The sequence below is a fragment of the Erithacus rubecula genome (assembly GCF_903797595.1).
Source record: "Erithacus rubecula genome assembly, chromosome: 15".
Taxonomy (NCBI): Eukaryota; Metazoa; Chordata; class Aves; order Passeriformes; family Muscicapidae; genus Erithacus; species Erithacus rubecula.
The window spans coordinates 6,130,139-6,154,931 of NC_136667.1; the positions used below are offsets into that span (position 1 = coordinate 6,130,139).

General features: G+C 43.6%; 1 protein-coding gene across 1 annotated transcript in view; it reads right to left on the bottom strand.

Annotated features, from left to right (window-relative positions):
* Positions 1–7,787, bottom strand: part of MSN (moesin) — a 40,167-nt gene extending 32,380 nt beyond the window's left edge. Inside the window, exon 1 of the mRNA XM_079318904.1 lies at positions 7,631–7,787. Within this exon, the coding sequence (XP_079175030.1) occupies positions 7,631–7,642 (12 nt within the window). The 5' untranslated portion in view covers positions 7,643–7,787. The remainder of the gene's footprint in view (positions 1–7,630) is intronic.
* Positions 7,788–24,793: the final 17,006 nt, after the last annotated feature.

A 24,793-nucleotide genomic window follows, 5' to 3' on the forward strand; every position in this document is an offset into this window, starting at 1 on the left:
TCAAAGTGTGCTGGGTGAAGAAGCAGGGCAGCAGGGCTCAGAGGGCTGCAGGGAATGGGGCAGTGGCTGTGTCAGTCCCAGTGATGCTCCCCACAACAGGGCCAGTGTGGCTCAGTGTTTTTATCAATGATTTGGATTGCAGGAGCTGAATGCACCATTAGCAAAGGTATTGACAATGCCAGCACTGGGTGTGCTGTTGACTCTCTCAAGGGACACAAGGTTTTGGAAAGGTGTCTAGATAACTCAGAGTATGATTGATCAGTGACATAAAATGTAAAAATAACTAATGCCAGATTCTGCACGTGGAGCAGAGTAATACCAGGCAGTGGGAGAGGAGTGGCAGGAGAGCAGCCCTGCAGAAAGGGATCTGAGAGTGCTGGCTCAAGAGGAACCAGCACTGTGCACTTGTAGACAAGTGGGCAAAACACCCAGGGGTAGCATCAAAAACAGCCATTCCAAATAGATTATCTTTATTAAAGTGTCTACATAATTATCTGCAAGCAAATCCTTATCCTCTATCATTTCTGACTAACAGGATTGTTTCCATATAAGATGTATTGGACCACCAAGTATTGTGTGGGTTTTGCATTAACACTTTTTTTCTGGGCAACCTGATATTGCTTGAATTTGTCAGCAGTGGAACTGCCTTATTTCTTACAATGTGCCTTCAGAACTACTTGCTGACATTCTGCAAGTCCTATAGACTACAATTGTCAGGAAGGTATCAAGTTCTGGATTTTAACAAAGAAAAATATACACAACCAAATCCCTTTTGTCCATCCAGAAAACTGCCTGAAAAGATATTTAGCATATTGATGAATTTAATTTTCTTTTTCCCTCCGAGTACACTGTTCTGGAAAAGTGAATTGCAAAAATAAAATCTATGCCATCTTTATATTCTTAGAGACATTATGAATGAAAAGCCACACCTCTGGAAGGTGGAAGATATCAAGCATTCTGACACTTCATCCTAATAATTTCTCAGGCAGCTCAATTTTTGCACTGTAACCAAGCACAATGGAATTTCAGGCTAAGTTTTTCCTTCCCATAGCTTTCCAATTGTACAGTAAAGTTCAAAAGCTAACAGAAGGAAAAAGTTAGCCAGAATTCCATTAGTTGCCTAGAATTCTATGCTTTATTAGCCTATGTTATATAAAACCAAATACATTTATTAAATCCAATAACTAAGTGATTGATCAGATTGCAATGGCAGGTTTTTCCTGTACTAAGTCACTTTACCACCATACCTAGATTCCCAATCAAGAGAAGAAAAAAATGCTCTGATAAGGGTCTGATAAGGCTCCTGATAAGGAGAACAGTAGAAATCAGTCATAAACAGACAAACAGAAAACCATCATTTTACAGCTGGATTCAAAGGTCTTTTCCAACCAAACTGATTCTATGATTATACCTCAAGAACATAGGAAGGCATACAATAACAGAATAACAGTTCTTCAATATGTTGCATGCAAAATTCTCCAGTATCAATTCAACAGCCCCACAGCCCCCATCAAAGAAAAGACAAAAAATAAAACAAACGAATTTTTACAATATTCACACTCCAGGATAGTAAAATTCTGTCTCCTGAGTAGCCTTCTCTAGGGAATAAACAAGCTGACAAAGGAACTAGAAATTTGCAAGATTACAGCCCAGTCTGGACCATGGATACCATGGCATGATTCACTGCTTCAGGTATCCTTTCTGAATTCTTCTGAGATTTCATTTTACTCTACACAATCACAGCTGGCAGAGAAAGGAGTGGCTCTTCCCTCTCCTAGTCAATCACCTCATTCTTGCCTAATTACACATTTCTCTACAGAGCTGATCAGATTCAGAGCTTTTTCATTCATTCCTCCTTTAGGAGCATTCCTGTGCCCTTGTCCATAGCTATTCATCAACCAGCAAGAGCCAAAGGGAAAGAGGCCCAGCATGGCCAAGTGCTCTATTCCTTAGCCTGGCAATAGGATGAGAACTGAACAACATTCTTTCATTCACACTTTGTATCTTTCAATAGGTTCCTCAGAACAACTATTGCAGTTCAGAGATGTTAGAACAATCAGGAAAAAGCATTCTGCAGGAGTCATGCCTTTAAAAACATCTTCAAAGGGTGTTTTTTTCCCCATATAGGTTCAACAAGCTGCTATACAAAGATGAGGAGTTTCTGACTGCCCCACTAGTGCACTGGAGGATCACACATCCATGGAATTGAATATATCCTTCCACAGCTGCACAGGAAGGAAGCAGCACTACATCACCTACCTATTGATAGTCACAGTTGCTGCAGCCATAATTGCCTCTTGTCAATATAAGCCCCAAATCTCTGCAATTTCAGGTTCTAAACCCCCAAACAGTTGTAGATGATCCTGTGGTCTTATAACCACCAAGCCTGTCACATTGACTGTCTCTTCCCACCTCCCCACCAAGATTTTGCTTTAAACATTACCTTAGGAGTCAGGATTAGCTACTGGACTCAGAAGGGTGGGTTTATGCCCACAACTTCCAAAACACTTAAATGTTTCACCTAGAAACAGCTACAGGAATGTTACAAAGATGTGCTTGAAAGAGTAGCCTTCCATCAACCTAGAGACTTCAGCCTAGTTTGGAAGTTTCAGATGGGATAAAAACAAACTCTTAATTCAGTATTATTGGCAGCACTATGCAAATACCTGCTGTTCCCCAATACCCCTAGGGAAAAGCAAGCAATTAACTGGCTGCTTACTATTGCTCTTAATTTACATCAGTTAATTGCCCTGGATTATTCCTGGGTAGAGATTTCCTCTTTTCCAATAGTGTGACTACAGCAGCAGAGGAGCTGCTTTCTGGTATAATCACTTAGCAAACAGAAAAGGGAAACGGGACACGGGAATCACAGAGATCCGAGAGGCTGAAATCTTGGAGCTCTTTTCAAACAAACCCCATTGTAGTTCTCAGAACAGTGATTAAGCACAGATAACAGCTTTATTGTGCAAATTCAGGGAGGCCCTCTTGCTGCACAGAAGGGGGAAAAAAAAATTTAAAAAAAAAAAAAAAGTGAAGTCAGCCAAATAAGGTTGCTTGAGCTGCACCGAGCCAGGAAAGAGTCCAGGAGATGACGCAGCCAGAGGAAGCTTTTAGTCAGTTTCCTTCATAGCCTGGAGCAGAGCCAGAGCCACCTCTCTGGAGGAAGAGGGGCTGCTCTGAGAGCAGCCATTGATCAGCAGGGACCGGGCCAGGCACACCCAGGGTCACAAGCACAAGGTATTGCAATTCTTCAGTTTCAGTTCAGCTGTCTTTTAAGCAGCTATAAGGGACTTAGTGAGCTTTTCGAGGAGAGTTTTGTCTTATATATAATGTCCTGTCTGAAGCAAATTTCCTCTAGAGGTAGAGATGCCATTTCCTTTCAAAAGGAAGGAGTCCATATTGAGACATCTGATGAACCATCCTCATGAGAAAAGCAAGAATTGTAATTAAATTTCAGGGATGACTAATCAGACAAGGTAGAACCACCCCAAGGGAAGGGTTGCAATGTCCTGAAGGTTTAAAAAAGATGCTGCTTGTTATGGTGACAGGATATTTGCAAGAATCAAGTGATGATGAACCCCTGATAGGAGACATCCTGTTCCCCATAGGATTCTTATACCAGAAGCAGCAGACCTAAAACTCTCCTTGGGCCCCTTTTATTACGTGCACCTCACCAACCTGCTTCTTGCTCAGCTGCCTTGGGCAACAAACCAAGAGAGCAAAAATTAAATAAAGGATTCAACTAAGACATTTATCTTCTAAAACCTCTTGTCTGATAAGCACTCTTAGATGCAACACCATCACCTTGAAGTTTTATGAACTGGATCATGACCACCAATTCAGATCAGGCACTTGGAACAGTTCTTGCTCACAACAGTGTAAAACCACTACCACTGATGGGTTTTGTCCAGTCAGGCACAGGGCTTGCCATAAGAAGAGAAAGGAAGATTTTACCAGTATGTAAAAACAAAGTGCATACTTGTTTATCATCAATGGTGTACTTTAAAACCCCTGTTTAACTTTAATATAGAATGCCTAAAAGTACCAAACAGAAGATTTTTCTCACTGTCAGGCTTAATTGCTTCATCTGATATGAAGTAAAACCTTGCTATTCTTGCAGAACCTAGGAACCAAGCTGAATACAATACAAGCTAGGGTGTAAAGGCCTTTCCTGTTTTGCAAAATGCTATGGTAGGTATAAAGCTACAGATAATTCACTGCTTACCAGTTTCAGTAGTTTACCTGGTTCCACTGCAAATGCAGCATGTTTTAGCTATTGCTGCTTCTGAAGTACAAGTCATCTGATAATCACCAATAGGGGAAACACTTCTGTGTAAAGAAAGGTCTTTGGGAGCATTCAAACACAGCTCTTTATAGCAAGTCACACATCTGATGGCATTAGAAGAAACATATAATGGATTGAGCTTGCCCAACAAGTCAGCACACATGTCAAACTTGGATCAGTGTCACCAGGCTTCCCAAGTTATACTGGGTGAGAAAAGGAAGAGAGAGCACCAAAGAGTCATGAAATAAGATAGGAGGCATCTAGAATGCTTCTAGAGTTCCTTCATAGTACAATAGGATCAGGAGAGAAGTGTCCATCTATTAAAGTCACAGTTTTCATCACTATCCCTTCCCCCTTCAAGACATCAAGGAAATTCCACATAAGGGGAAAAAAAAAAAAAAGAAGAAAAATTATCACCCAAACAAGTGTAGCATTCTGCTCACAGTTGCCATCTTGTCACAGCACTTGGTACCAAGTAGCAACCCCAGTTAATTTTTTTTTCTAACCAGAACCTCGAAGTTTCAAAGAGAAACAGAAACAAAGCTTCTAGGACCTTTCAGGTTCCTCTGGGAATTAGGACCATCAATTCACACTACAGACAGGGTCCCTAAACATCCTAATAACTATTGCTACACTCAGCTTCAAACTAAGGTATAATAAAGTTTGGACTGGTACCTTTTCCCTTATTACTTCTTAAAACTTTCTGTGTTCAAAAGACTAGCTTTGGTTAAAATCTTTTCTCTACAGTCAGTAAAGACCTATTATTTATGTTATCTAAAACAGAACTGCCCAAGTCCTAATGACAGGGCTGTTGAGTGCACACCTCACATATGATGAATGCTCGTGTTTCACAAAGCCAGGGTAAGCACCTGCAAAGGCAAAATAGTCAATGAATCCTAAAACAACAGCCTTGTCCCCATCAGTCAGGGAGAGATCAGAGCCTACTCAAATAAACAGATTGCTCACAACTGGAGGAGACACTTTTCAGAGCTTGACAATGGCTCATTTTTAGCCCTCAACTACTTCCACCCTCTGCAATACAAAGCAAGGGAGAAATTATATGCCCTTTTTGATCTCTGCTCTAACTGTTCACACTTCACAAATTTTCCAGAGTTGTATCACCAGATAAAACACTGAAGATTTGCTGTTGAGGGCATGGCAGGATCAGCAGGCCAATGCATGATGGACTTTCTACACAGCCTACAAAGCCTCCAGCAACCAAACCCCCCATTACATGTCACAACAGCAAATCATGTGCACTAGTTCAAAGGTTACCAGAGTTAATCTTGGATTCTTATTAATAGTGCTACACAGCCTAGTGTCACTCATAGCAAACCTCACATAACAAAATGGAAATCTCCAGCTACATGTGCTAACATTTAGCCTAGCTTGAGGAGGTGTAGAGACTCAGAACTCAACAGGTTTTGCTGCTTAGGCCACGCAGCAGCATGTTTCTGTAAGCCTGGTGAGATGAATGATAAGAGTTACCAACCAAGTAGTTTTGACACAAATGCTTTTCCTGCCCAGCCAGAACTGTTCCCTAGAACATTTCCTCCATCTGTCTTCTTCACAATGGATTTATTTTTGTGATGAAGCCCACATAAACCTACATCTAACTGCCCAGGTTTCACCCACATTTGACCTTGATATTTTTTCTTGAGGAAAGTCTCTTGCATTTTACTGTTTTGTTAATTAAGCAGCTATTAACAAATCTTAAGCTAGCACACTAGTAGTCATGTTTATTTCACATGAAGAACTGATTACACAGTTATGCCAGCATATCCTGTTCCTGCAAACCAAAGATCAAGAAATAATGTTTCAAATATTATTTCAGTTGGGTCTGTAACTAGAGCAGATGGGGCAGGAAACCAAAGGTTGATACAGCAGCAGGCCTGCAGCTCTGTACTGCAACAGGCACAGACACTGGAACCACTTTCTGTAGAACCTTCAGTTTGCAATAGAAAGAATTACACCAAAACACTGGCATTTCTCTCTCTGCTCCAGTTTTTAAAAGCTCCAAAAGCAGAGCTGCTCTGTCATAACCAGAGCTGCTCTGTCAAAACCAGAGAGCAGCAGGCTGAGGAGGTGAATCCAGCCAGGGTGTGTCTGCAGAGGCTGCAATGAGCACCTCGCAGCCAGCGCTCAGATTCAGCCTGCTGCTGGAACCCCGCCCTACAAGCCTCTCGTTCGGGATTTCTTGGCCGAGCCACACTAAAAAAAGTCACTCATCGCGACTGTAAACCCTCTGGCTAAAAGGTCTCAACTGCATTTTACACAGAAGCCCCCTAACTTGTATTATTTCTGTTAATCCAACTGAACTTGTTGCCTGTATTTTAGTTATTTTAGTAAGTAAATCTTCACTAATCATCACTAATATTTGATGGAAGGCCTTTCTAAAGCTTAAGAAAATACTGTCTTAACCTTGGAGTGGCTGAAGTTTGGCATCCTTTAAGATGTTGATGTTTAAAGAATAACCATCATCTAGGTATCCATGCTATCAGAGATGGCATTTAAGACACCAGGAAAAGTAGCTGTCAATCAAACAGGCATTCAATATCTAAAGTAAAAAAATTAAGCTACTAAAAGAAAAGAAAATCACAGTGGATTTCATTTCAACTTATATTTGCATAGAGGTGAGTTCCTGTTTGGAATTTTTTTCCCCCCTCTCCTTCATGTAAACCAGACTCTTAGCTTAAACATTAGATTTTCTTAGGCCATTTCAGATCACTCCAGTACGGAAACATCCAGAGACTTCCAGCCTGCTCCTTCCTGTTTTATCAATGAAGGGCTGGGACCAATTCTTTTACTCCAACCAAGAGAAATTAAATGGAAAAACCCCATGCTCCTCATTAGTCACCGAACTCCCGCTGCGGGGAGAGTCAAGTACGGACTTGACTAGACTTTCTAAAGTACTAAACCCTCTTTAGCCAAGAAATGCCTCGAGTCAAGCTGGGACAAGGTTCCCTGGCAACCCAAAGCGAGCAATCGCAAGTTGAGAAAACCCCGATCTGCGGCGGCCGGGAGCGCACGAGGCGGCCATGGCAGCGCCCGGAGGCCGCGCCCCGCTGGGCGCGCTCCCCCCGCGGCCGGGCACACGCGGCCGGCGCCGCCGGACATTTTAGGGCGGAGAGGCGGCCCCGCCGCGCCGGGACCCCGCGGAACGGCGCGGAACGGCGCGGCTCCGACCCGGCCCCTCGGGCGGGCGAGCGCAAGATGGAGGGGCGGGCTGGAGGCTCCGCTGCCCGGGACTCCTTCGCGCCCCTCACCGCAGCCGAGCCCAGGCGGGAGGAGCCCCCAGGCCGCGCCCGCCCGGCCCCCGCGGCGGGGCCGCCGTTCTGCACCCACCGTTTTCGGCATCTTCCCGGCGGGCTGGGCACGGCCGTCGCTCCTGCTGCGCCGCTGGGGATCCGCACGGGCTCCGCGCTGCTTCTAACGGGACTCCGCGCCGCGCCTCTCCGCCCGCCAGGCCCCGCCCGGCCCCGCCCGGCCGCCTCCGAGCGGGGCTGGAGCCGCGGCGCCCCCGCCCCGGGAGGCCGAGCCGGAGCTGCCCCGGAGGGCGCGGCCGCGGGGCTCCCACCGGGACAACAGCCGAGCCCCGTAAACCCGCGCCCAGACAGCCCCGGCCGCGGGAGCTGTGCGCGGATCAGCGTCACTGCGACTTGTGGTACTTGATAAAGAAAATAATGCTGTTTTGTCGGCGATTGCGCCGGCCTGGGAGCAACCCTCGTGTCTCTCGTGCAGCCGGAGCAGTGTGCACACAGGTGCTCCTCGGGCCGTGGTGTCAGCGGGCTGTTCTGTACAGGGTTTTCACAGCCATCGACTAAACAGCACACTTCCAGCTTCTGTGGAAAATCGCGCTATGAAAAGTCAGTGACCATGAAAGAGACAGAAGAGTCTTGCAACTTTATTTAAATAAAAGAGGAGATTGCATTGGCACACACACGCTTCCCCAGGGCTTTTTCTCTCTATGTTTTGGAGGGCACAGCCTCCTTTCATCCTAAACTCCCTGCTGCACTTTGCCCCTTCCTTTCCCCATTGGCCAAGGTACTAGGAAGGTATAGCCTACTGCATATTCTTGCCTTGAACCTGTAATTTTACCTCAAAATTGAGAAACTCAAGCTTGTGCAGATCCACTTGACTGTACCAGGAGCCAAACTGTCCAGGATCTGCAACAAACCTACTGCCCAAAGTTAGCAGAGGTATTAAGACCCATTTCAAAGACTTTAACACCCATACCTGCACCCATTGAATTATTTGTCAAGACATTGGTGCACATCTTCCCTCTCAAGTTCCAGGTGCTTCAAAAGCCCAAGGGACTGTGGCTCCTTGAAGCTTGGCAAGGCACATCTGGTCTTGAAGGCTTCTCCAAGGCCACACCCATAATCACACACGATAAATGAGCAATCAAATTGAAGGATGAAAACAGCAGAGGACCAGTGGCAGGCAACCCACCAAAGCTTCTCCTGCCATCTCTGCTCTGCAACACTGATGGGGGGAATCAATGTTCACCATTTTCAAAGAAGACATCTCATCTCGTTTCATACACCAACTTAAGTCCTATTTTCTCCCAGGAAACTAGCAGTCATTCTTTTTAAAGTTAACAGTGTCCAGAAGAAGGAAATTAAATAAATGTAATATCTTATTTTTAAAGAAAATAGGAACATTTTTATTTTTTTTTCTTGACTTAGTGTCTTCTTGTCAAATCAAACATTTTTGTCTGGCAGGAGATGGAAACACGGTCCAGGCACTTTGTTTGCTTCAGCTGAAATGCAAGTTTCACTTAAGGTAGAATCTCTATGCTACATAGGAAAAAACATGAGTATAATTGGATTGATGTAAACTGGTGTAACTTTTCTGCACAAAAAGTTGCAGGGTACCTAAGAGGCTGTTTTACAAAGTTTTCTTCCTTTTCTGTCTCCTTTTTATATTGAGACTTTCTTAGACTAGGTCAAACAAGACTGGTCCATGAAAGAGTTGCACTTATTTCCTACAGAAACAGGCACTGACAGAAGACAAACAGAATAATTAAGTCACTTGCTTGTGATTTTATGCCAGGTTTGGATGCAGAAATGTCAGGTGTGAGTTTTCTCCCTAAATTCAAGAGACCCTATGGATACTTATTTTATGCTAGCAACATATATGATGAGGAGATCCCAATTCTTCTATATCAACATTCCTTCATAAGACTTAGATAACTGTTTGGAGAATTCCACTAATCTGTTTTTGCAAAGATGATAAAACTTTGGATGATAAAAGTCTAGCTATTTCCTTGACAAATTTAAGGGGCCATAGTTTAACATCCAGGGACCTAAGATTTTCTTCGCTGTGCTAATAACAGGAGTGCAAATGAGGCAAATGAATCCCCATGCCAGTGAAACAGTCAGATCCAAAGCAACTGTATTCTCGTTTACAGTGTGCCAGGCATTGGCCATGCCCACAGCAAGTCATAAACCCTGTGTCAAACAGTCCCAAACAGTCTGAAGGGCCAAGACAAAGCTTCAGCTTTACATACACTTGTTTCTCACCCCAACCACTTCTCTTGTCCTTCTTCCATATTATTCATATCAATAGCCAAACAAAGTACCATTCATGCCACTTGGAAAGACAAGAGTACCCTGTGACAGGCACATGAGTCTTTATACTTCACTTCCTCTCCTGCTTCTTCTTTTCCCCTTCCCCTTCACTGTTGAGATGGAGAACAAGACACCTGAAATTTGAAGCTCATGGTGCTCCAGCCACAGTTCCATGATGAATTCCTGCAGTGGAGTTGCTGCACCAAGACCTGACCTGCCCCACAGACCTCTCCTTTATCAGCTGCTGAGGAGAAATGGTGTCATCCTGCAGACTTTTGCTGAACCCTCCCTACCTGGCCATGTGTGAGAACAATCATATCAGCAGATCCCGTGAGAATTGCAGGCAGGGGTTACATCTCCCACTGACTTCAGGATGAAATTCCAAGGGGTAAAAGTATCAGCTGATTAAAACTCCCCCTTGCAGGAGGCTGGAAAAATGAGTAACATTACCCAGGGCCTCAAAAATGCTGTTAGTTCCAGACTGCTCAGATCCCAAATAATATTAAAGTATTTCAGAATTAGATTAGACCAGGATGACATTAAGCATTCTCCTGGGAAGAGGTCTGGCATTTCACTGGGGATTTATTGTCTCAGTTTTATTTTCATCAAGCCTTTTGTAGTAGCTTCTTTTAAGCAGAAAGAACACATAAATTATTTGGGCTGACATATCAGGATTATTTAGCATGAGCACCAAACAAGGGGCTGTTTCATCAGCATCTAGGTTTTTGACTAATGAGGAGTAACATGAGCTTCCCTTTGCATGCCTTGGACAGAGGATAGAAGTCAAAGGTGTTTCATACTAGTGGTGTATTTCAGAGGGCTGAAATTTAGTTTGATTCACATAAGTAAAGGAAGGGACAGAATGAAATTGTTACCATAGTATGAGAACTGCATCTTCAACACACAGTAGCCCTGGTTCTGAGATCTCACAGGGCAGAAGGTGATGGGGCCACTGGACTTGTGAGCCCATTTATCTGATCCCCTTTCCACCTCAAGAAAAGGAACTCATTAAAGTATATAGTCCCAGCTCCTGTCTTGTCCATTCACAAGGGCAGAAATAGCAGAAACTGCCTGGAAATCCCATGGATTTGTGTCTGCCAGGTGCTTTGTAAAGCCCTAGTTCCTCATTCCCTCCAGCACATAAATCCCTCACTGGCAGTGACAGCCCTGCAAGAAACATGGAGAAGGATTTACTAGGAACAATGACTCACTGTATGGCCCACATCACTCATCTCTTCCTGTATATCTGGGGATGTGCTGGGAATATGCTGTTTGTGCAGGGGGAGGCTAAAGAGGAGGGTTTCAAATCAGACCAAAGGTGTGCAATGAATGTAATCATCATATGAAAAAAAAAAAATAGTAAGAAGAGCCCATCTGCTAGAATTGTCTCATCTTCAATTTTATATTGTTTGTACCATATGGGAACAAATGCTCTCTCTTCCTACATCTTGTACTGTTTGCAGCAATGTGGGGAACCAGGGAAATCTAATGGATATTCTGGGACTTTACTCCAAATAACAGATAACATCACTAGGAAGGACACAACAATCAATGGGAATATGCTTTGCCAGTTTGTGTGAAAGGTACTGATGTAGAAATGCTCTTGAATCTGTGCAGAATTGGAACAATGTGGGGTTTGGAGACAGATACTGGCATCTTCTCCTTTCAGCAAGGAGGTGGAGTAAATCCCACTGCTCTGTTCCACCTCAAAACAGTAAAGAATAATTATTCCTGTGGGTGATGGAAGAATCAAGTTAGGGCTTTCAGTTTTAGAATAATGTATCTCATCTAAAAAGTAACTCCACTAGTATTTATTCTGGTAGGTTTGGTGGTGTGATGTGTATCCAAAAGGAAACATGCTTACTCATATGTATTTCTCAGAGTCAATTAAGCATTTACAGTAATCTCGGTCAGCTAAAAACATACTGGAAACAAATGGTAAAAAACCTACATTACCCATTGCATTTTATCCCCTTGAGGCATGTTAAGGGAACTCCCACATCTGACCATTCAACAGCCACTCTGGCAGATACACTCCCACCACCAGAGGTTTTTCTGCTGGGACCAAAGCCCCTTCTCACCAGGCAGCTCCAGTGACCTGGAAATGGCTCCACTTGACTCCCCACACACCCCACTCTCAGACATTCAGACAAGTTTTCCCTATCAGCTTGACCACAGGCTTCCCATAGCAGAGTTTCAGGCTTCTGGTTCTTTAAAGTAATTTTATCACAGTGCAGCAACAGAATCACAGTTTGTCCTGGTGCCTCCAGGGAGGGACCATGAACAAAGGACTCCCTGCGCTTTTACATCCTCACAGTCTGTGCTGGGATCTTCTGAGTCATGGGCTCCTGCTGTGCCTCTGAGTGTCTGGTCACCTGGCTGGCACCACAGGTCCTCGTGCCCCTGTGCAAAGGGCCAGTGCCAGTCCATGACCTCCTGTCCCAGAGCTCAATCCTCAGCCTGCTCTGGAGCCTGCACACTGAGCTACCTGCACTAAATGTATTCCTCAACAGGCAGCCTACAAAACCTGTGGGACATCCACCAAACCTGTCTTGACCAGCAAAGCATCACTCTAAGAAACCAGATGGAAAAAACCCAATTAGAAAAAAATTTCCGTGATGGAAAAGAACCATCTAAATCTCCAAAATCCAACAAAATCTGATGCTCATTCATCTTCTTTCTTAACAGGACCATTCCAAGTTTGTAGACATAAAATCAAACAATTTTTTAATTCAATAGGGCTCAGACCACCAAGAGTTTGCATGCAGTACTAATAGTTTTGCTGCAGAAAGGGAGGTGATTTGGAGTCTTCACAAGATCTCCACAGTTTCAGTGCCCCAAAGAAACAGGCTCTGTGGGAGTTTTCTCCTCTCTTCCCCCTCTCTCCTGCTCTGCCTCCTCAGATGGCTGGTATGGAGCCAAGATGATGGTACTGGTGTGATGACCATGTAGGGCCACTGCCTTTCTGACTCAGAGATTGGGAACTTGGAGGCTGTAACAAAAGCCACCAGGCTCTTCCTTCCATGCCTGCCAGAGAATGGGAGTGGCCATTCTCATCCCTCTGGGGCTGAGTACCAGGCTCCAGATGGTTCTGATACAGGTGACTACTGCACATGAATCTATATGAAAGGCATCCACTTACACTGGGGTTTTCTGAAGGTGTCAATATTTAATAACCAGGAGTAATTGTATATAGAATCATTCCTAGGTAGTGAAAAGAGCCAAAGAAGGACCAAATGGAGTGTTGTTGAGCAAGAAGCCACTTTTGAGAGGGATTTTCAGGTCATGCAGTTTCACTATTTAAAATTAAACCTCTCCCAAAGGCACGTGGGCCACCAACACTTTCAATGAGCTGTAATAGCAGGAACATCCAGCTGCAATCAAAATCCAGTTATGACAGGAGGCAGTGGAAGGAGTAGTGTCCTCTAGATTAGAAACAGACACTAGCAGATAGCTCTCCTTGGTCCTACAAGCTGTGCCAGTGGGTGACTGGATAGTTTTATATTCCTTTTGACTAGCTATGAAAGTAATATAATAAGATTTGCTATCTCAGAGGGGACTGACAACTTAGTCATGTTAAGGCTTCAGGCAACAGTGCAAATTCTGTATTTTATATTAATACTTTATAAATAAATACCTCTACATATTATCTCAATTCTTAATTTAAGAGACTAGTTTCCTGGATATTTTTTTTTGAGCTGTCAATGCAAAGAGTTTATTTTTAAAGTCTTTTGTGGTGTTACAGTTCAAGTACCTCAGAGCACTGAAGAGCCAGAGGCAGAGAGCAGGGCAAGAGCAACAGCTGTTTCTCTTGTCCAGGCTCTGTGACACATTAAAAAGGAAAAACTGCACAACAGTCTGGTTCAAATCCCACCAGCTGTGAAGCTGTAGAACAGATGCAAATTAATATGGAGTCCCATTCTCCATATCTTAGTACTTTGTGTCATCAGGCACAGTAATGGTCTAAAATATGCCACTCTACTTGGAAAGTGTCCATGTGCTCATGTGCATAGGTGTTGAGAACAGCTGGGGTGTCAGGGTCATGTATCTGACATTTTCACTTTGCACACAGAGACATACACCCTGTACCAGTGGACAAATAGTTCTTAAAAACTTCTCACACACCCCCATCATCATTACCCTTTAGGTCTCCTGGGAAAGATCAGCTTCTCAGCCACCAGCTGCATGAGCAAGTCACATTTACATTAGATTTTTAATTCAGACCAGGAGTTTGGTTTGGAAGCTAATTTTCTGATTCAGTCCACTTTGTTTCCCATCATGGTGCAGTCTCATACCTGGTGAACAGAATTCCTTTTGGATGTGCCCCAGGATTGTATCTATCATGTGGCCCTAGTGTATTATCAGCTGGAGTGTACCTCCAGCTGTTGGCAAACATCCAGTTAATTGAATCAGAACAGAGCAACTCCAAAATAATCTCACTGTGAAGCACATTTAGTGTTAATGTTAGTCAGCAGAAGCTCTTTTGTTTCCCATATCTGCTCTTACTACACCACACTACTTGTTAATGCAGGCATGTTTACCTGTCCAAATGATCCAGACTTGCTTGTGTGTCTATAGAACCTGTTCAAACATTTTTAGCAAGATAGATTTAAATCAGGGTGACAGAAGTTAGAAAGCAAGGGGACATGCAGATTAACTGGCACCTCTGTGGGGACAGTAACCTCCAAGGAAGACAGTCTCAAATGCAGTCAGAATAGCAGCTTCAGCCCCAGGCTATGCCTGGGAGACATGGGTGGGATTAGCACCAAACTGCAGTTTTGGAGCTGCCTTCAAAATTCTCCTTGTCCCCTCTACAAAATGCCCTAGGCTCACCCATGCATTAAGGCTTCACTGATTAACATCAAATTCCTCCTGAAACAGAGGAGTGCACCTCTCCAGAAGTTTAACTCTCCAGTCAGCCCCTACTCCCACTCTACCCCTGACCTTCTCTCTCACCTGACATTGTGATTTTAAAACCTTCTCTCCCTCACACACAGAGCAACTGCTTATAATCTTTCTTCTGCTTCTCCAGGGCTCCAAGTCTGACTCTGTGCTCCAGGAATTCCAGCTCCTACAGAGCAGAATCAGAGCAGGGGTGGGGTTCTCTGTCTTAACACTATTATTAAGTCAGTTCTCCCCACTGTACTGAAACTTGGTCAAGTGAATCAATGCATAGGAAAATAGGGCTCAGAAAGCCATAAAAAGAGAAAAGAAAGCTTGCCCATGTTTCCAGGTAGTGGCATGTAATGTGGAAGATGATCTCAGAGCTAACCATTTCAGACAAATGACCCTTTACCAATTCTTTCCATTTAAGCCTCAGCTCCATTCATTTTTGCCTGTGACTTAGATCTATTTCTGGAAACTTTAAAAATATACAGGGAGTTGCCAGCCATTTTTATTCCAGTGCAGGAACATTTTATACTGAAGGCATTAGTCCTGGCTCTTGCTCAAATACTAGGTTTTTTTCAAGGTGAACACCAAGCCCTGACCCATGGCAATGTCATCTAGGTAAGTATTGCATCTGTTTCTGTGCTAGAACACAAAGTGGACTCACACCCAAAACTTTACTGTGCAGAAGTTGCTTAGAGCAGGAGCCTAATCTAGCAGTGCTGATACTACCTCGCCCACTCAGCTGACACACTCACAAGTGAAAGGAATTCCCTCCCACCCTGTTAACATCACAGGGTGTGATGTGCATGACTGAGAGAGGTGCTTGCCTGGGCAAGCCTGACTCTACACACACACACTCTGCACACAGCATTTTCTTCCCTGCACAATGATGCACAACACAGAACACGCCCCTCAGCTCTGATAAGATGAAGGCATGAGAGATGACATCATTTCTTTTTCTTAGGTTTTCTCTAAGCACATGGTATCTCTGACCAAAAAATGCAGAGAATTCAGGCATTTAGGATATTTGTACAAGCAGAGTGAGGAGGTAAGAGGAATTACAGGTAGGTAGGTAGATAGATAGATAGATAGATAGATAGATAGATAGATAGATAGATCACAGATTGACAGGTAGGCACATATGTAGACATATGGATACAAATTGTGTTCTTGGCTGCTCTGTGTCAAAGAACTTGCTGTCTTCAGCAACAGGCACAAAAGAAGCAGGCACTCAGCCCCAATTATGCCTGTTCTCTTTCAGGAGAATTCTTCTGTCTTCATAAAGAACACAGACTTCTACCTTTAAAACACAGCCATTACTTTTCTGCTTTGTCTATTTTTTTCTCTCACTTAACCAATTCCTGTTTCTTCATTCTTACAAAAAGAAAATCCCCTGAGTTAAAATGATACGGATAAAAGCTTCTAGTATTAGTTTTTAAAGCCCAAACATATTTTGAGAAGATCTCCAAGCCCAAGAGTTTCCCCTTCCCCATCATACATATTCCCTGCATTTTCCTCATGATAGGTCTTCAGCACAATGAGTTTGCTTGAGTTTGGAGCTGATTTGCTCCAGAGGGGTTTTCAGACATACAGAGAAACTGGGACAGGACCCATCCTGGACTTGGCATGCAGACCCTGTCACTACCACCAAAGACAGTGGAGGACAGAATTAGAAATTGAACTCACTTTGCCATAGATTGCCAAGGGCTTCCACTGGCTGACCTTAGTATTTAGTTTCCTGCAGTGTGGCTGGCACTGCCAGGAAATATGAAGTTGGATAGCTAACTTTGCTTTAACATAAAAAATGGTGAAGTACATCACCAGACCACACTATATTTCATTAATACACCTCTGACCTGATGCTTTCTCCCCAAGAAAATGGATTGCTTTGAAAGAATGGCTCATTTATCTCAAGAGGAATTACTGCAAATTGTTCTGTCTTGCCTTAGTTTCCCTAATCAATGCTTAATTACTGGGATGCTGATAGTCTTAATTAACTATTGTAGTGCACTCTGAGGCCCAAAGCAAAAAATATTATGGCATTAGCTTCCAGGATTCATTTGGTGTGAGTATTCTGAGGGACTGATGGGGAATCTACCTTATATCTTATTACACAAACTACTAGTCCAGGGAAACTGTGGATAATCTTGCAGTAAGAAAGTGTTAAAAATACCATTAAAAGCTTTGCTAAGGACTCTGCAGGAATCACTAGAAGAGTTCAAATTATCTGAATCTATGCCAAACCATAGATGTGAACTCTGTCAGTATCCCTTCAGTTGAATTTTCTGGTAATTTCCATGTAAAAGAATTTAGAGGAAGTAGACCAAAGAAATATAAATAAGGTATTTATTTTCTTTTAGAAGCTTTTTTTTTTTTCCACACAAGCTGTGTTTCTGTGAACACTAATACTGGAGTCACACAGTTCTGTATCGCTGACAGTAAACTTTTCATCTGAAGCAGACAGGACATTTCTGTCTGATTAGCTAGGGCATTTTGAGTTTTGCTGACTTCATGCTTTAATGCTAAAACACTTCAGCAGAGATGAAATTTGATCTGGCATAAGTTTATAGGTATGGGGACAGGTGATGTCTGATCTCTCTCCCTTGAACAAATAAATGAAGTAATGATTTTTAATAAATTTGAACTGGAAGAAAGAACCACTTCTGGACTGGCTCTTTGTATCACCAGACCAATTTGTTTCTGGTCTGATACTCAGACTCCTAAATCTGGCTTTACTGTCCTGGCTTTACTGGTGAATGATTGCTCTTCCACTTTCACTTCAATTTTGCCTAGTTTTTTCCCAATAAATGGAGTCAAAATTTTCTGGGTGATTTACCCTGGCTATAAGCAGAGACAATCCTGTACAAACCAGTGGGAACCAAGCACACTTTGCTCCTCTCCCAAACATATCATAACCTAAACTTCCATCAGTTCTTTGTCAGCTTTTCCCATCTTCTCTCTACATCATTTTGTATTTGTCATAAGGGATTAAGAATTCCCATAAATCCCAATCATACTACATTACAGTACTGTGTCATTTTTATCTTGCTCAGATCCAGGAAACATGACATTACATCAGGCCATAAGACCAAAATGGAAAACATTTAGCAGCACAGACTACCTATATCAAAAATCACCTGAAAAAAACCTGCCACGCAGAGCAGGAAGCAGCTTGTAGTGTGTAAGCACCAAGTGAAAGCAGTGTCATGTAGAAAATCATCCCTGTGCTGCAGGAATGAAACCAGCTCAGCACGTGACCCAGATTTCCTCCTGCACAAACACAGATCAGTATTCCAGAAACACACAAACCAGTACCTTAAATGAACTTTCACACCTCACAAACCTCCACAGGTACCTGTCCCTGACTCCAAAGCCTTGGCCATCCATCCTCTGCCAGGTGCACAGCCCAGCTGCCATCTCCCCTCTCAGTGGGCAGGCCACAAGTTTGCACAAGACCCTGCAAAAATCCCAGAGACAGGGTAACTGCACAAAAGACCTGGCAAATTCAGTGTTTAAAGAAGAATCTCCTCTCCTGCCCTGCCAAGCCCACCCAATTACTTCAGCCCTCTAATGACACAGAATAACAGAAGTTTATGCAAGGCCTGGACACCTCACAGCTCTCACAAGGGTGCCTGAGCACTTTGTTGTCCTGGTGCCTTCCTTGCAGCACAGCTGGGTGTAAACCTGTAAAGTCCTGATGTTGTCATTAGAACCTTGCACTTGACTTCATTGGATGCAGGGTCCTGGCACAGCTGTGCTTAAATCCATTTCAGTTCCTAGTGCTGCACCCTGCAGCATTGGGAATGAAGAGCAAACTACTTAATGAGTGATAATAATCTTGTATATATAGCTTTGAAAAGAGATCAGCATGGTGAAGAATTGAATGGCTTGGTTCTCCTATCCAAAAATAGCTCATGGGGAACAGCCCACTTTTGTATTCCAGTAGGTCCAAGTAAACCAAGCAAAATTTATACGTATTTTCCTTTTTATCCAGTAAATTACAAGACTATTCTGTTTCCTTCTAATATCAGTCTCAGGTATGCTTTATTTATTACACTTCCTTGTATTATTCTCTAGGCTGACTCTCTCCAGAATTTCAAGTCTACTTTATGATAAAACAAATCTAATATTCTGATACTGTCTGGAGGTATAAAATTGGGTTATTTTTAACCCAGATTAACACAATTTATTTTATTCTGTAGAACAGAGGTTCATTTAATCTCAGTGTCTCATTTTCCTTACATATAACATGAAAACACTGATTCCTCATGTTCCAATAACAAAAAGTTATATTGCAGTTACATTGATGTTTGCCAGGCAGTTGGCAGATGTGCAAGGGAGGGTAAGAGTCCAAATTATTACATATACAGTACTGTATTTATGAAGTTTTTAACCTTGTTTAGGAAAAAAAAAACCAAATTTTGCAGATATCCCACTGTGGTCATGTGAAAGTCTGCCCAAAGAGATTGTAGCTGAGGGTGTGCTGTGAAATCAGCCCAGTTATTGTCCTTCCCAAAAAAGTTATGAGAGCACATCTCTCCGAACTCGATCCTGTTCTTCCTTACAGTGGTGCAGACTGAGTAACTGCAACTGAGACAGAAATCTGACTTGTTGGGTCAAATTCTAGCATAGTTTATGTATCTAGGCTCCACAGAGCTCTTCACTTTCCAGGAACTGATTAATGCTCAGAAATTGAGGAAGAGCATTTCACTGGCAATATCTGCTATACTGAGAGCTAGCTTCACCTTTCAAAATTATCAGATTGATTTCATTTTATACTATTTTATATAATCCACAGCCTTTGACTTAACTGCCTTGTGTGTAGAGTGATTTGGAATTAAAGTAGGTATTATAAAAAAAGTAGATGTCTGGCAATGATGAACTGATGTGATTTTGGTGAGGGGCTTCCCTGTGTTTGTCCCCAGCTAAGAACATTTCATGTATTTCAGCTCTGCCTCTAAAGTAACCACAGTTGAAGGCATTAATATTTCATGAGGCATAAACGGTTCCCCTTTAGGAAAAGTAAAAGCAGTTTTTCCTGTTTGTGAAATTTCCACATTGCCAAGAACAAGAAAGCTTTCGAAACACTATCTTTGCTGCTTGCAGAGCTTCACTGCCTTATAGGGTCTGAATCCCCTGGATTCATGCTGGGGGCGGGCTGGGAATGCTGGCTTTTCCTCCTTCTGGGTGATTCTGGGAGGCCTGCAAATGATGTCATGGTACATTTTAGGCTACAATAACAGGAAATCATCAAGTGTTTACACTGGCAGACTGGGCTGTGATGTGATTTTCCTCCTCTTCCTCTCTGCCCCCCCCACCCACCTCGCCCCTGCCATTGACTTCCTTGATATATCTGCTTCCTCTGATTAAAATACTACAAGGTGGCAACACTGGAGGAGGAAAAAGGAAAGTGGGGGAGGGAGATCGAAAGACATATTTTTAAAAAGGATGATTCCCCTCAAATCACTGACAGAGAGCACAGCCCTCCCTCTCTGGCCCTGCACACACTGTGTTAGTGCAGCGGCTCAGGAACACGTCAGAAACTGGCCTGCTGAGGAACTGGAGGATGGACCGCTCCCAGCTGAGACATGAAAAAGAAACTCTCCCCTCCTAGCACAGATGAGTCACAGAAAGATCTCCCTGGTAAAGTTTTCTTTGTATTTTCCTGCTGCACAGGCACATCTGAAAATATATGGCATGGGTTGATGCACTCCAAGGAGGAGAAGGCCACATTTTCAGGGCTTGGGTCAGAGCAAGAATGCAAGTGATTTTATCCAGAGACTGTACCACAATCTGTGGCAAACATCAGTTTTCAGTTTCAGTTTCAGAGGGGAGGGAGGGTGCTACAGTTCAGGTCCTGCTTGTACCAATGATGCAAAGCACAAATGTTAGTTAGACATTGTGTCCTTTCCAGCCTGTTAATACAAAGGCAGGAAGGAGGAAGATGTAAGGTTGTATCCAGAAGACAAGGGATTCCAATGAGGTAAAACAGACAAATTGGCTCCAGGACAGTTCATGTTTCCATGACTATAGAGAATCTGGTGTTAACTCATTTCCTTAGAGCTCGGTGCTGACAACATCAGGGTGTGTGTTTGACCCCCAATGGGCCATTCACTTAAGAGCTGCACATGATGATCCCTGTGGGTCTCTTCCAACTCAGAATATTCTGTGATTCTGTGATATACCTCCAGCTCATTGCTATTGCACTGTGTGTAGTTTTGAACACCACAATATAAAAAAGGCATTAATTTATTAGAGAGGGTCCAAAGGACACCACAGGATGGGGGGTTCTGTAGGAGAAGCTTGATGAAGACTGAGGTCACTTGGTTTATTCAGCCTGGAGAAGAGAAGATTGAGGGGAGACCTCATTGTTGTCTTCAACATTTTCATGAGGGGAAGTGGAGGAGCAGGTACTGGTCTCTTCACTCTCATCATCAGTGACACAACATAAGAAAATGGCATGGAGCTGAGTCAGGGGAGGTCTAGGTTGGATATCAACAAGAAGTTTTTCCCCCAGAGGGTGGTTGAGCACTGCAACAGACTCGCCAGGGAGTGCTCACAGCACCAAGGCTATCTGAATTTAAGAATCATTTGAACAATCCTCTCAGACACATGGTGAGATTCTTGGGGATGGTCCTGTGCAGGGGAAAGAGTTAGATTCAATGATCCTACAGGATCCCTTCCAACTCAGCATACTCTATGATTCTGTAAGTCTAGACAGGAACAAGCTAGGAAGAGACATAGTAGCAAATAATTTTATTTCTATTGTCTATTTTTCTCCATTTATGCAACATCAGCAACACTGACAGTTTAAATCATGTTGAGAAATCTCCTAAATGGAGATAAGCCTGAAATACTCACTAAAGTAAAACTACTAGGATATGGAAAGGCTTTCTGGGAGTACCATGGCTCTGTTGTTCAGTGCATTTAGAAATTGCAGAGCTCCAGTTCACAAAGCTCAAGAACAGACAGACAGGAAACCTTTTAGAAAAAAATACATTCAGAGGGACTTACACCTTGCATCTATGATGCAACTGTAAAGTGCAATTTACATCAGTTAGCAGAAGGAATAGGAACCATGAAGATGTGATTTCACCACTCTAAGTTACTCAAATAATTATCTATGTTCAGTGACAAGCTGATACAAACTGCATTAAAACCACAGGTGTTTCAGCTTATTTATTATTACTAATGATGTTATTACCTGTGAGAGAAAGACTATCACAGCAATGCTCACACATTTGTTATCTTCCAGCATGAGTCTACCCTGGCCCAGAATAAATAGGAAGCTTTTGGCTTAATCAGGTAGCTGAGGTCTTAAACCCACTTAAATAGGTACCTCACTCCCAGACACACTCAAAATGAAGCACAATCTCAAATGTTTTGCTGAATTAGGGGTTGAGGCTTTCCTCTCTTTAATAATCCCAAAGATAAGTTATAATTCACCCACTGGTAAGGTGTGCAGACCAATTGACTCATCTTTGGGAATCAGTATAAAGATGAAGTCCTGTGCACAGCAATTATTATTAAATATACCTCCAAGGCACATATTAAATATATCTCGAAAATGAAACGAGAACTTTTCACTCTGTCACAAGCTTTTTAACAGACAAAAAGCAATAGCCTAAATCTACAACCTGATCTATGCCATGGAGCCATACTAGCTGCCAAGAACTACATAAATAAATATGTATGTGATTATTAATACTGCAAACATAGAAGGCACAAGGATCAGCTTTGTGCAAGGCTGGGGTGGGAGAAGGATATTCACTTCCTATTTTCCTCACAAATAAATGGTGGGATGAAGATTTGTTTCAAAGAAAGCAAAGGAAGCATTAGATTAAAATCAACCTCACTACATCACTCCTGTCTCCTTCTTAGACAGTGCCAGAGAATGACTTTTGTAGCTTGGCCACCAGGACAGAGGGTGGCTACAAGTAAGGCCTTTGATGAGGATTCTGAGACTCACTCCTCACCAGTTTCCTCTGGAGCTCCTCTGCAGGCAGAGCTAGGCTGAAAGAAGGATTCTCAGAATGTTAGGTAGGATAGATTTGGCCTTATTCCAATCAGCTTTATTTTTCCAGGCACAACCTTCAGCTGCAAACAGGTTTGTTCAACATGTGGTAGCATCAGGGTGGGTACAAGCTGCCTGGCCACAGCAAGGGGACAGACCCTCCCATGCACACACACTCTCCCATCATTCAGTCTTCAAGGATTTTCCATCACTTCTTTGCATTGTGGGATGAGAATGAAAAGTTTGGACAACTACAGTGATATCAAATCTAAATGTATCCAGAAGAGTAATGCTACAACTACACAGAAGCAGTAAAAGGCAGAAATATCTGGAAGGGGCACTGCTTGCACCTCAGTGAGTAAACACTTCAAAGCATGACTATCTGAGAGCCAGCATATGTCTTGAGAGGGCCTGTTCTTGGGTCCTGAGGAACATCCAGATTTGGGAACTTTCATTCATGTCCAGCATATGTCAAATGCATTTCCTTGCTGTGAGTCAGAGCCTGGGGCTTCACCAGGCTCTGACTTCACCATCCAAAACTGAATTTCCCTGTGCTGCTGAGTCACACTGGCGACTGACAGGCTGAGCAGACAGGCTCTGCAGACACAGGTTGAAAGATTGTGTGAGTGTGCTGCACCAAACTCCAAATTTTCCATACCCTGAGGGCCCAGAAAAGTCATTGCCTGCACTGGCACAACAAGTTTTCACCAGTCATAGTGCTGGCAGTATTCAGGGTGGGTAAGAATATGGATTATTTGTCTGAAAATGCCCTGAGTGTCAGTGGCCCCTCTCGTCCATTTCATGGCTATAGTAACTCTGACAATCCCTTCTGTGAGCAGTATCCACCTCGGTCATGGCCTTTGTAGGGAAAAACAGAAGCAGTGGGTCAGGTCTGGCTCTTCCCATAATGAAATTTTTGACTAAGAGTTTTCTTGAAGGGACTTAACGCTTTTTTGTTCCAGCCTGGAACAGGTTGGGTCTAATAACCACACCATGTTCAGAGCACATATGTAACAAGATGATGAAGTTAAAAGAGGAATATTCCTAATTTGCATCCATGCCTCAAGAAAGTAAATTACATCAACATAGTATTGAGTAGTATAGATTATGTTACTTCTTTTTGAAGAAAACACCCCCACGTAGATTTGGCTGGTAGCCAGTGACTTTGTAACATGAAAAACAAGAACTGGGGAAGGGCCTTTGGGGAAGCTGGATGAGCAGGGCTGAGGTCACTTGGTGTGTTCAGCCTGGAGGAGAGCCAGGGGAAACCTCATCAATTTATAACTTCTCACGAGGAGAAGAGGAACAGGCACTGATCCCTCTGGTGACCAGGGACGGGACCCAAGGAACGGCCTGACATTGTGTTAGGAGAGATTTAGGTTGGATATTAGAAAAAAGGTTCTTCATCAAGTGTGCTTGCCCCACCCTGGGTACTCTGTGCTGTTTTGGGCATCCAAAGGAGGAGCAGGAGGAAGGGGAGAGGTCTGGAGGGGAAGTCGGTCACTCGGTTTGTTCAGCCCGGAGGAGACCGAGGTCTGACCTCACTGTGCTCTTGGACATCTTCATGAGGGAAGTGGAGGGGCAGCTACTGTTCTCTTCACTCTGGTGACCAGTGACACAAGGGAACGGCACGAAGATGAGTCAGGGGACGTTGAGGTTGGCTATTGAGAAAAGACTTTTCACCCAGAGGGTGGTTGAGCCCTGAACAGGCTCCCTAGGGAAGTGGTGATAGAATCAAGGCTGACGGAGCTCAAGAAGCGTTTGGACAACGTTACGGGGCACATGGTGCGGCTGCTGGGGATGGCTCTCTGCTTTGCCGCACGATTCCCTCACCCTGACTCAGGACACACCTCGCTGTCCCTCAGCAGCCCGAGTGAGAACGCGCCTGTTTTGCACTGCCCCGAGCAGCCAAGACGCAGGTGCCGCCCCTCCGCATCCCTCCCTCAGCCCTCCCTCAGCCCGGCCTCAGGCGGCCGCACCCAGCCCGCGCGGCGGGCGCGGGAACCGGAAGCGGCGCGGGCGGGGCGGGCG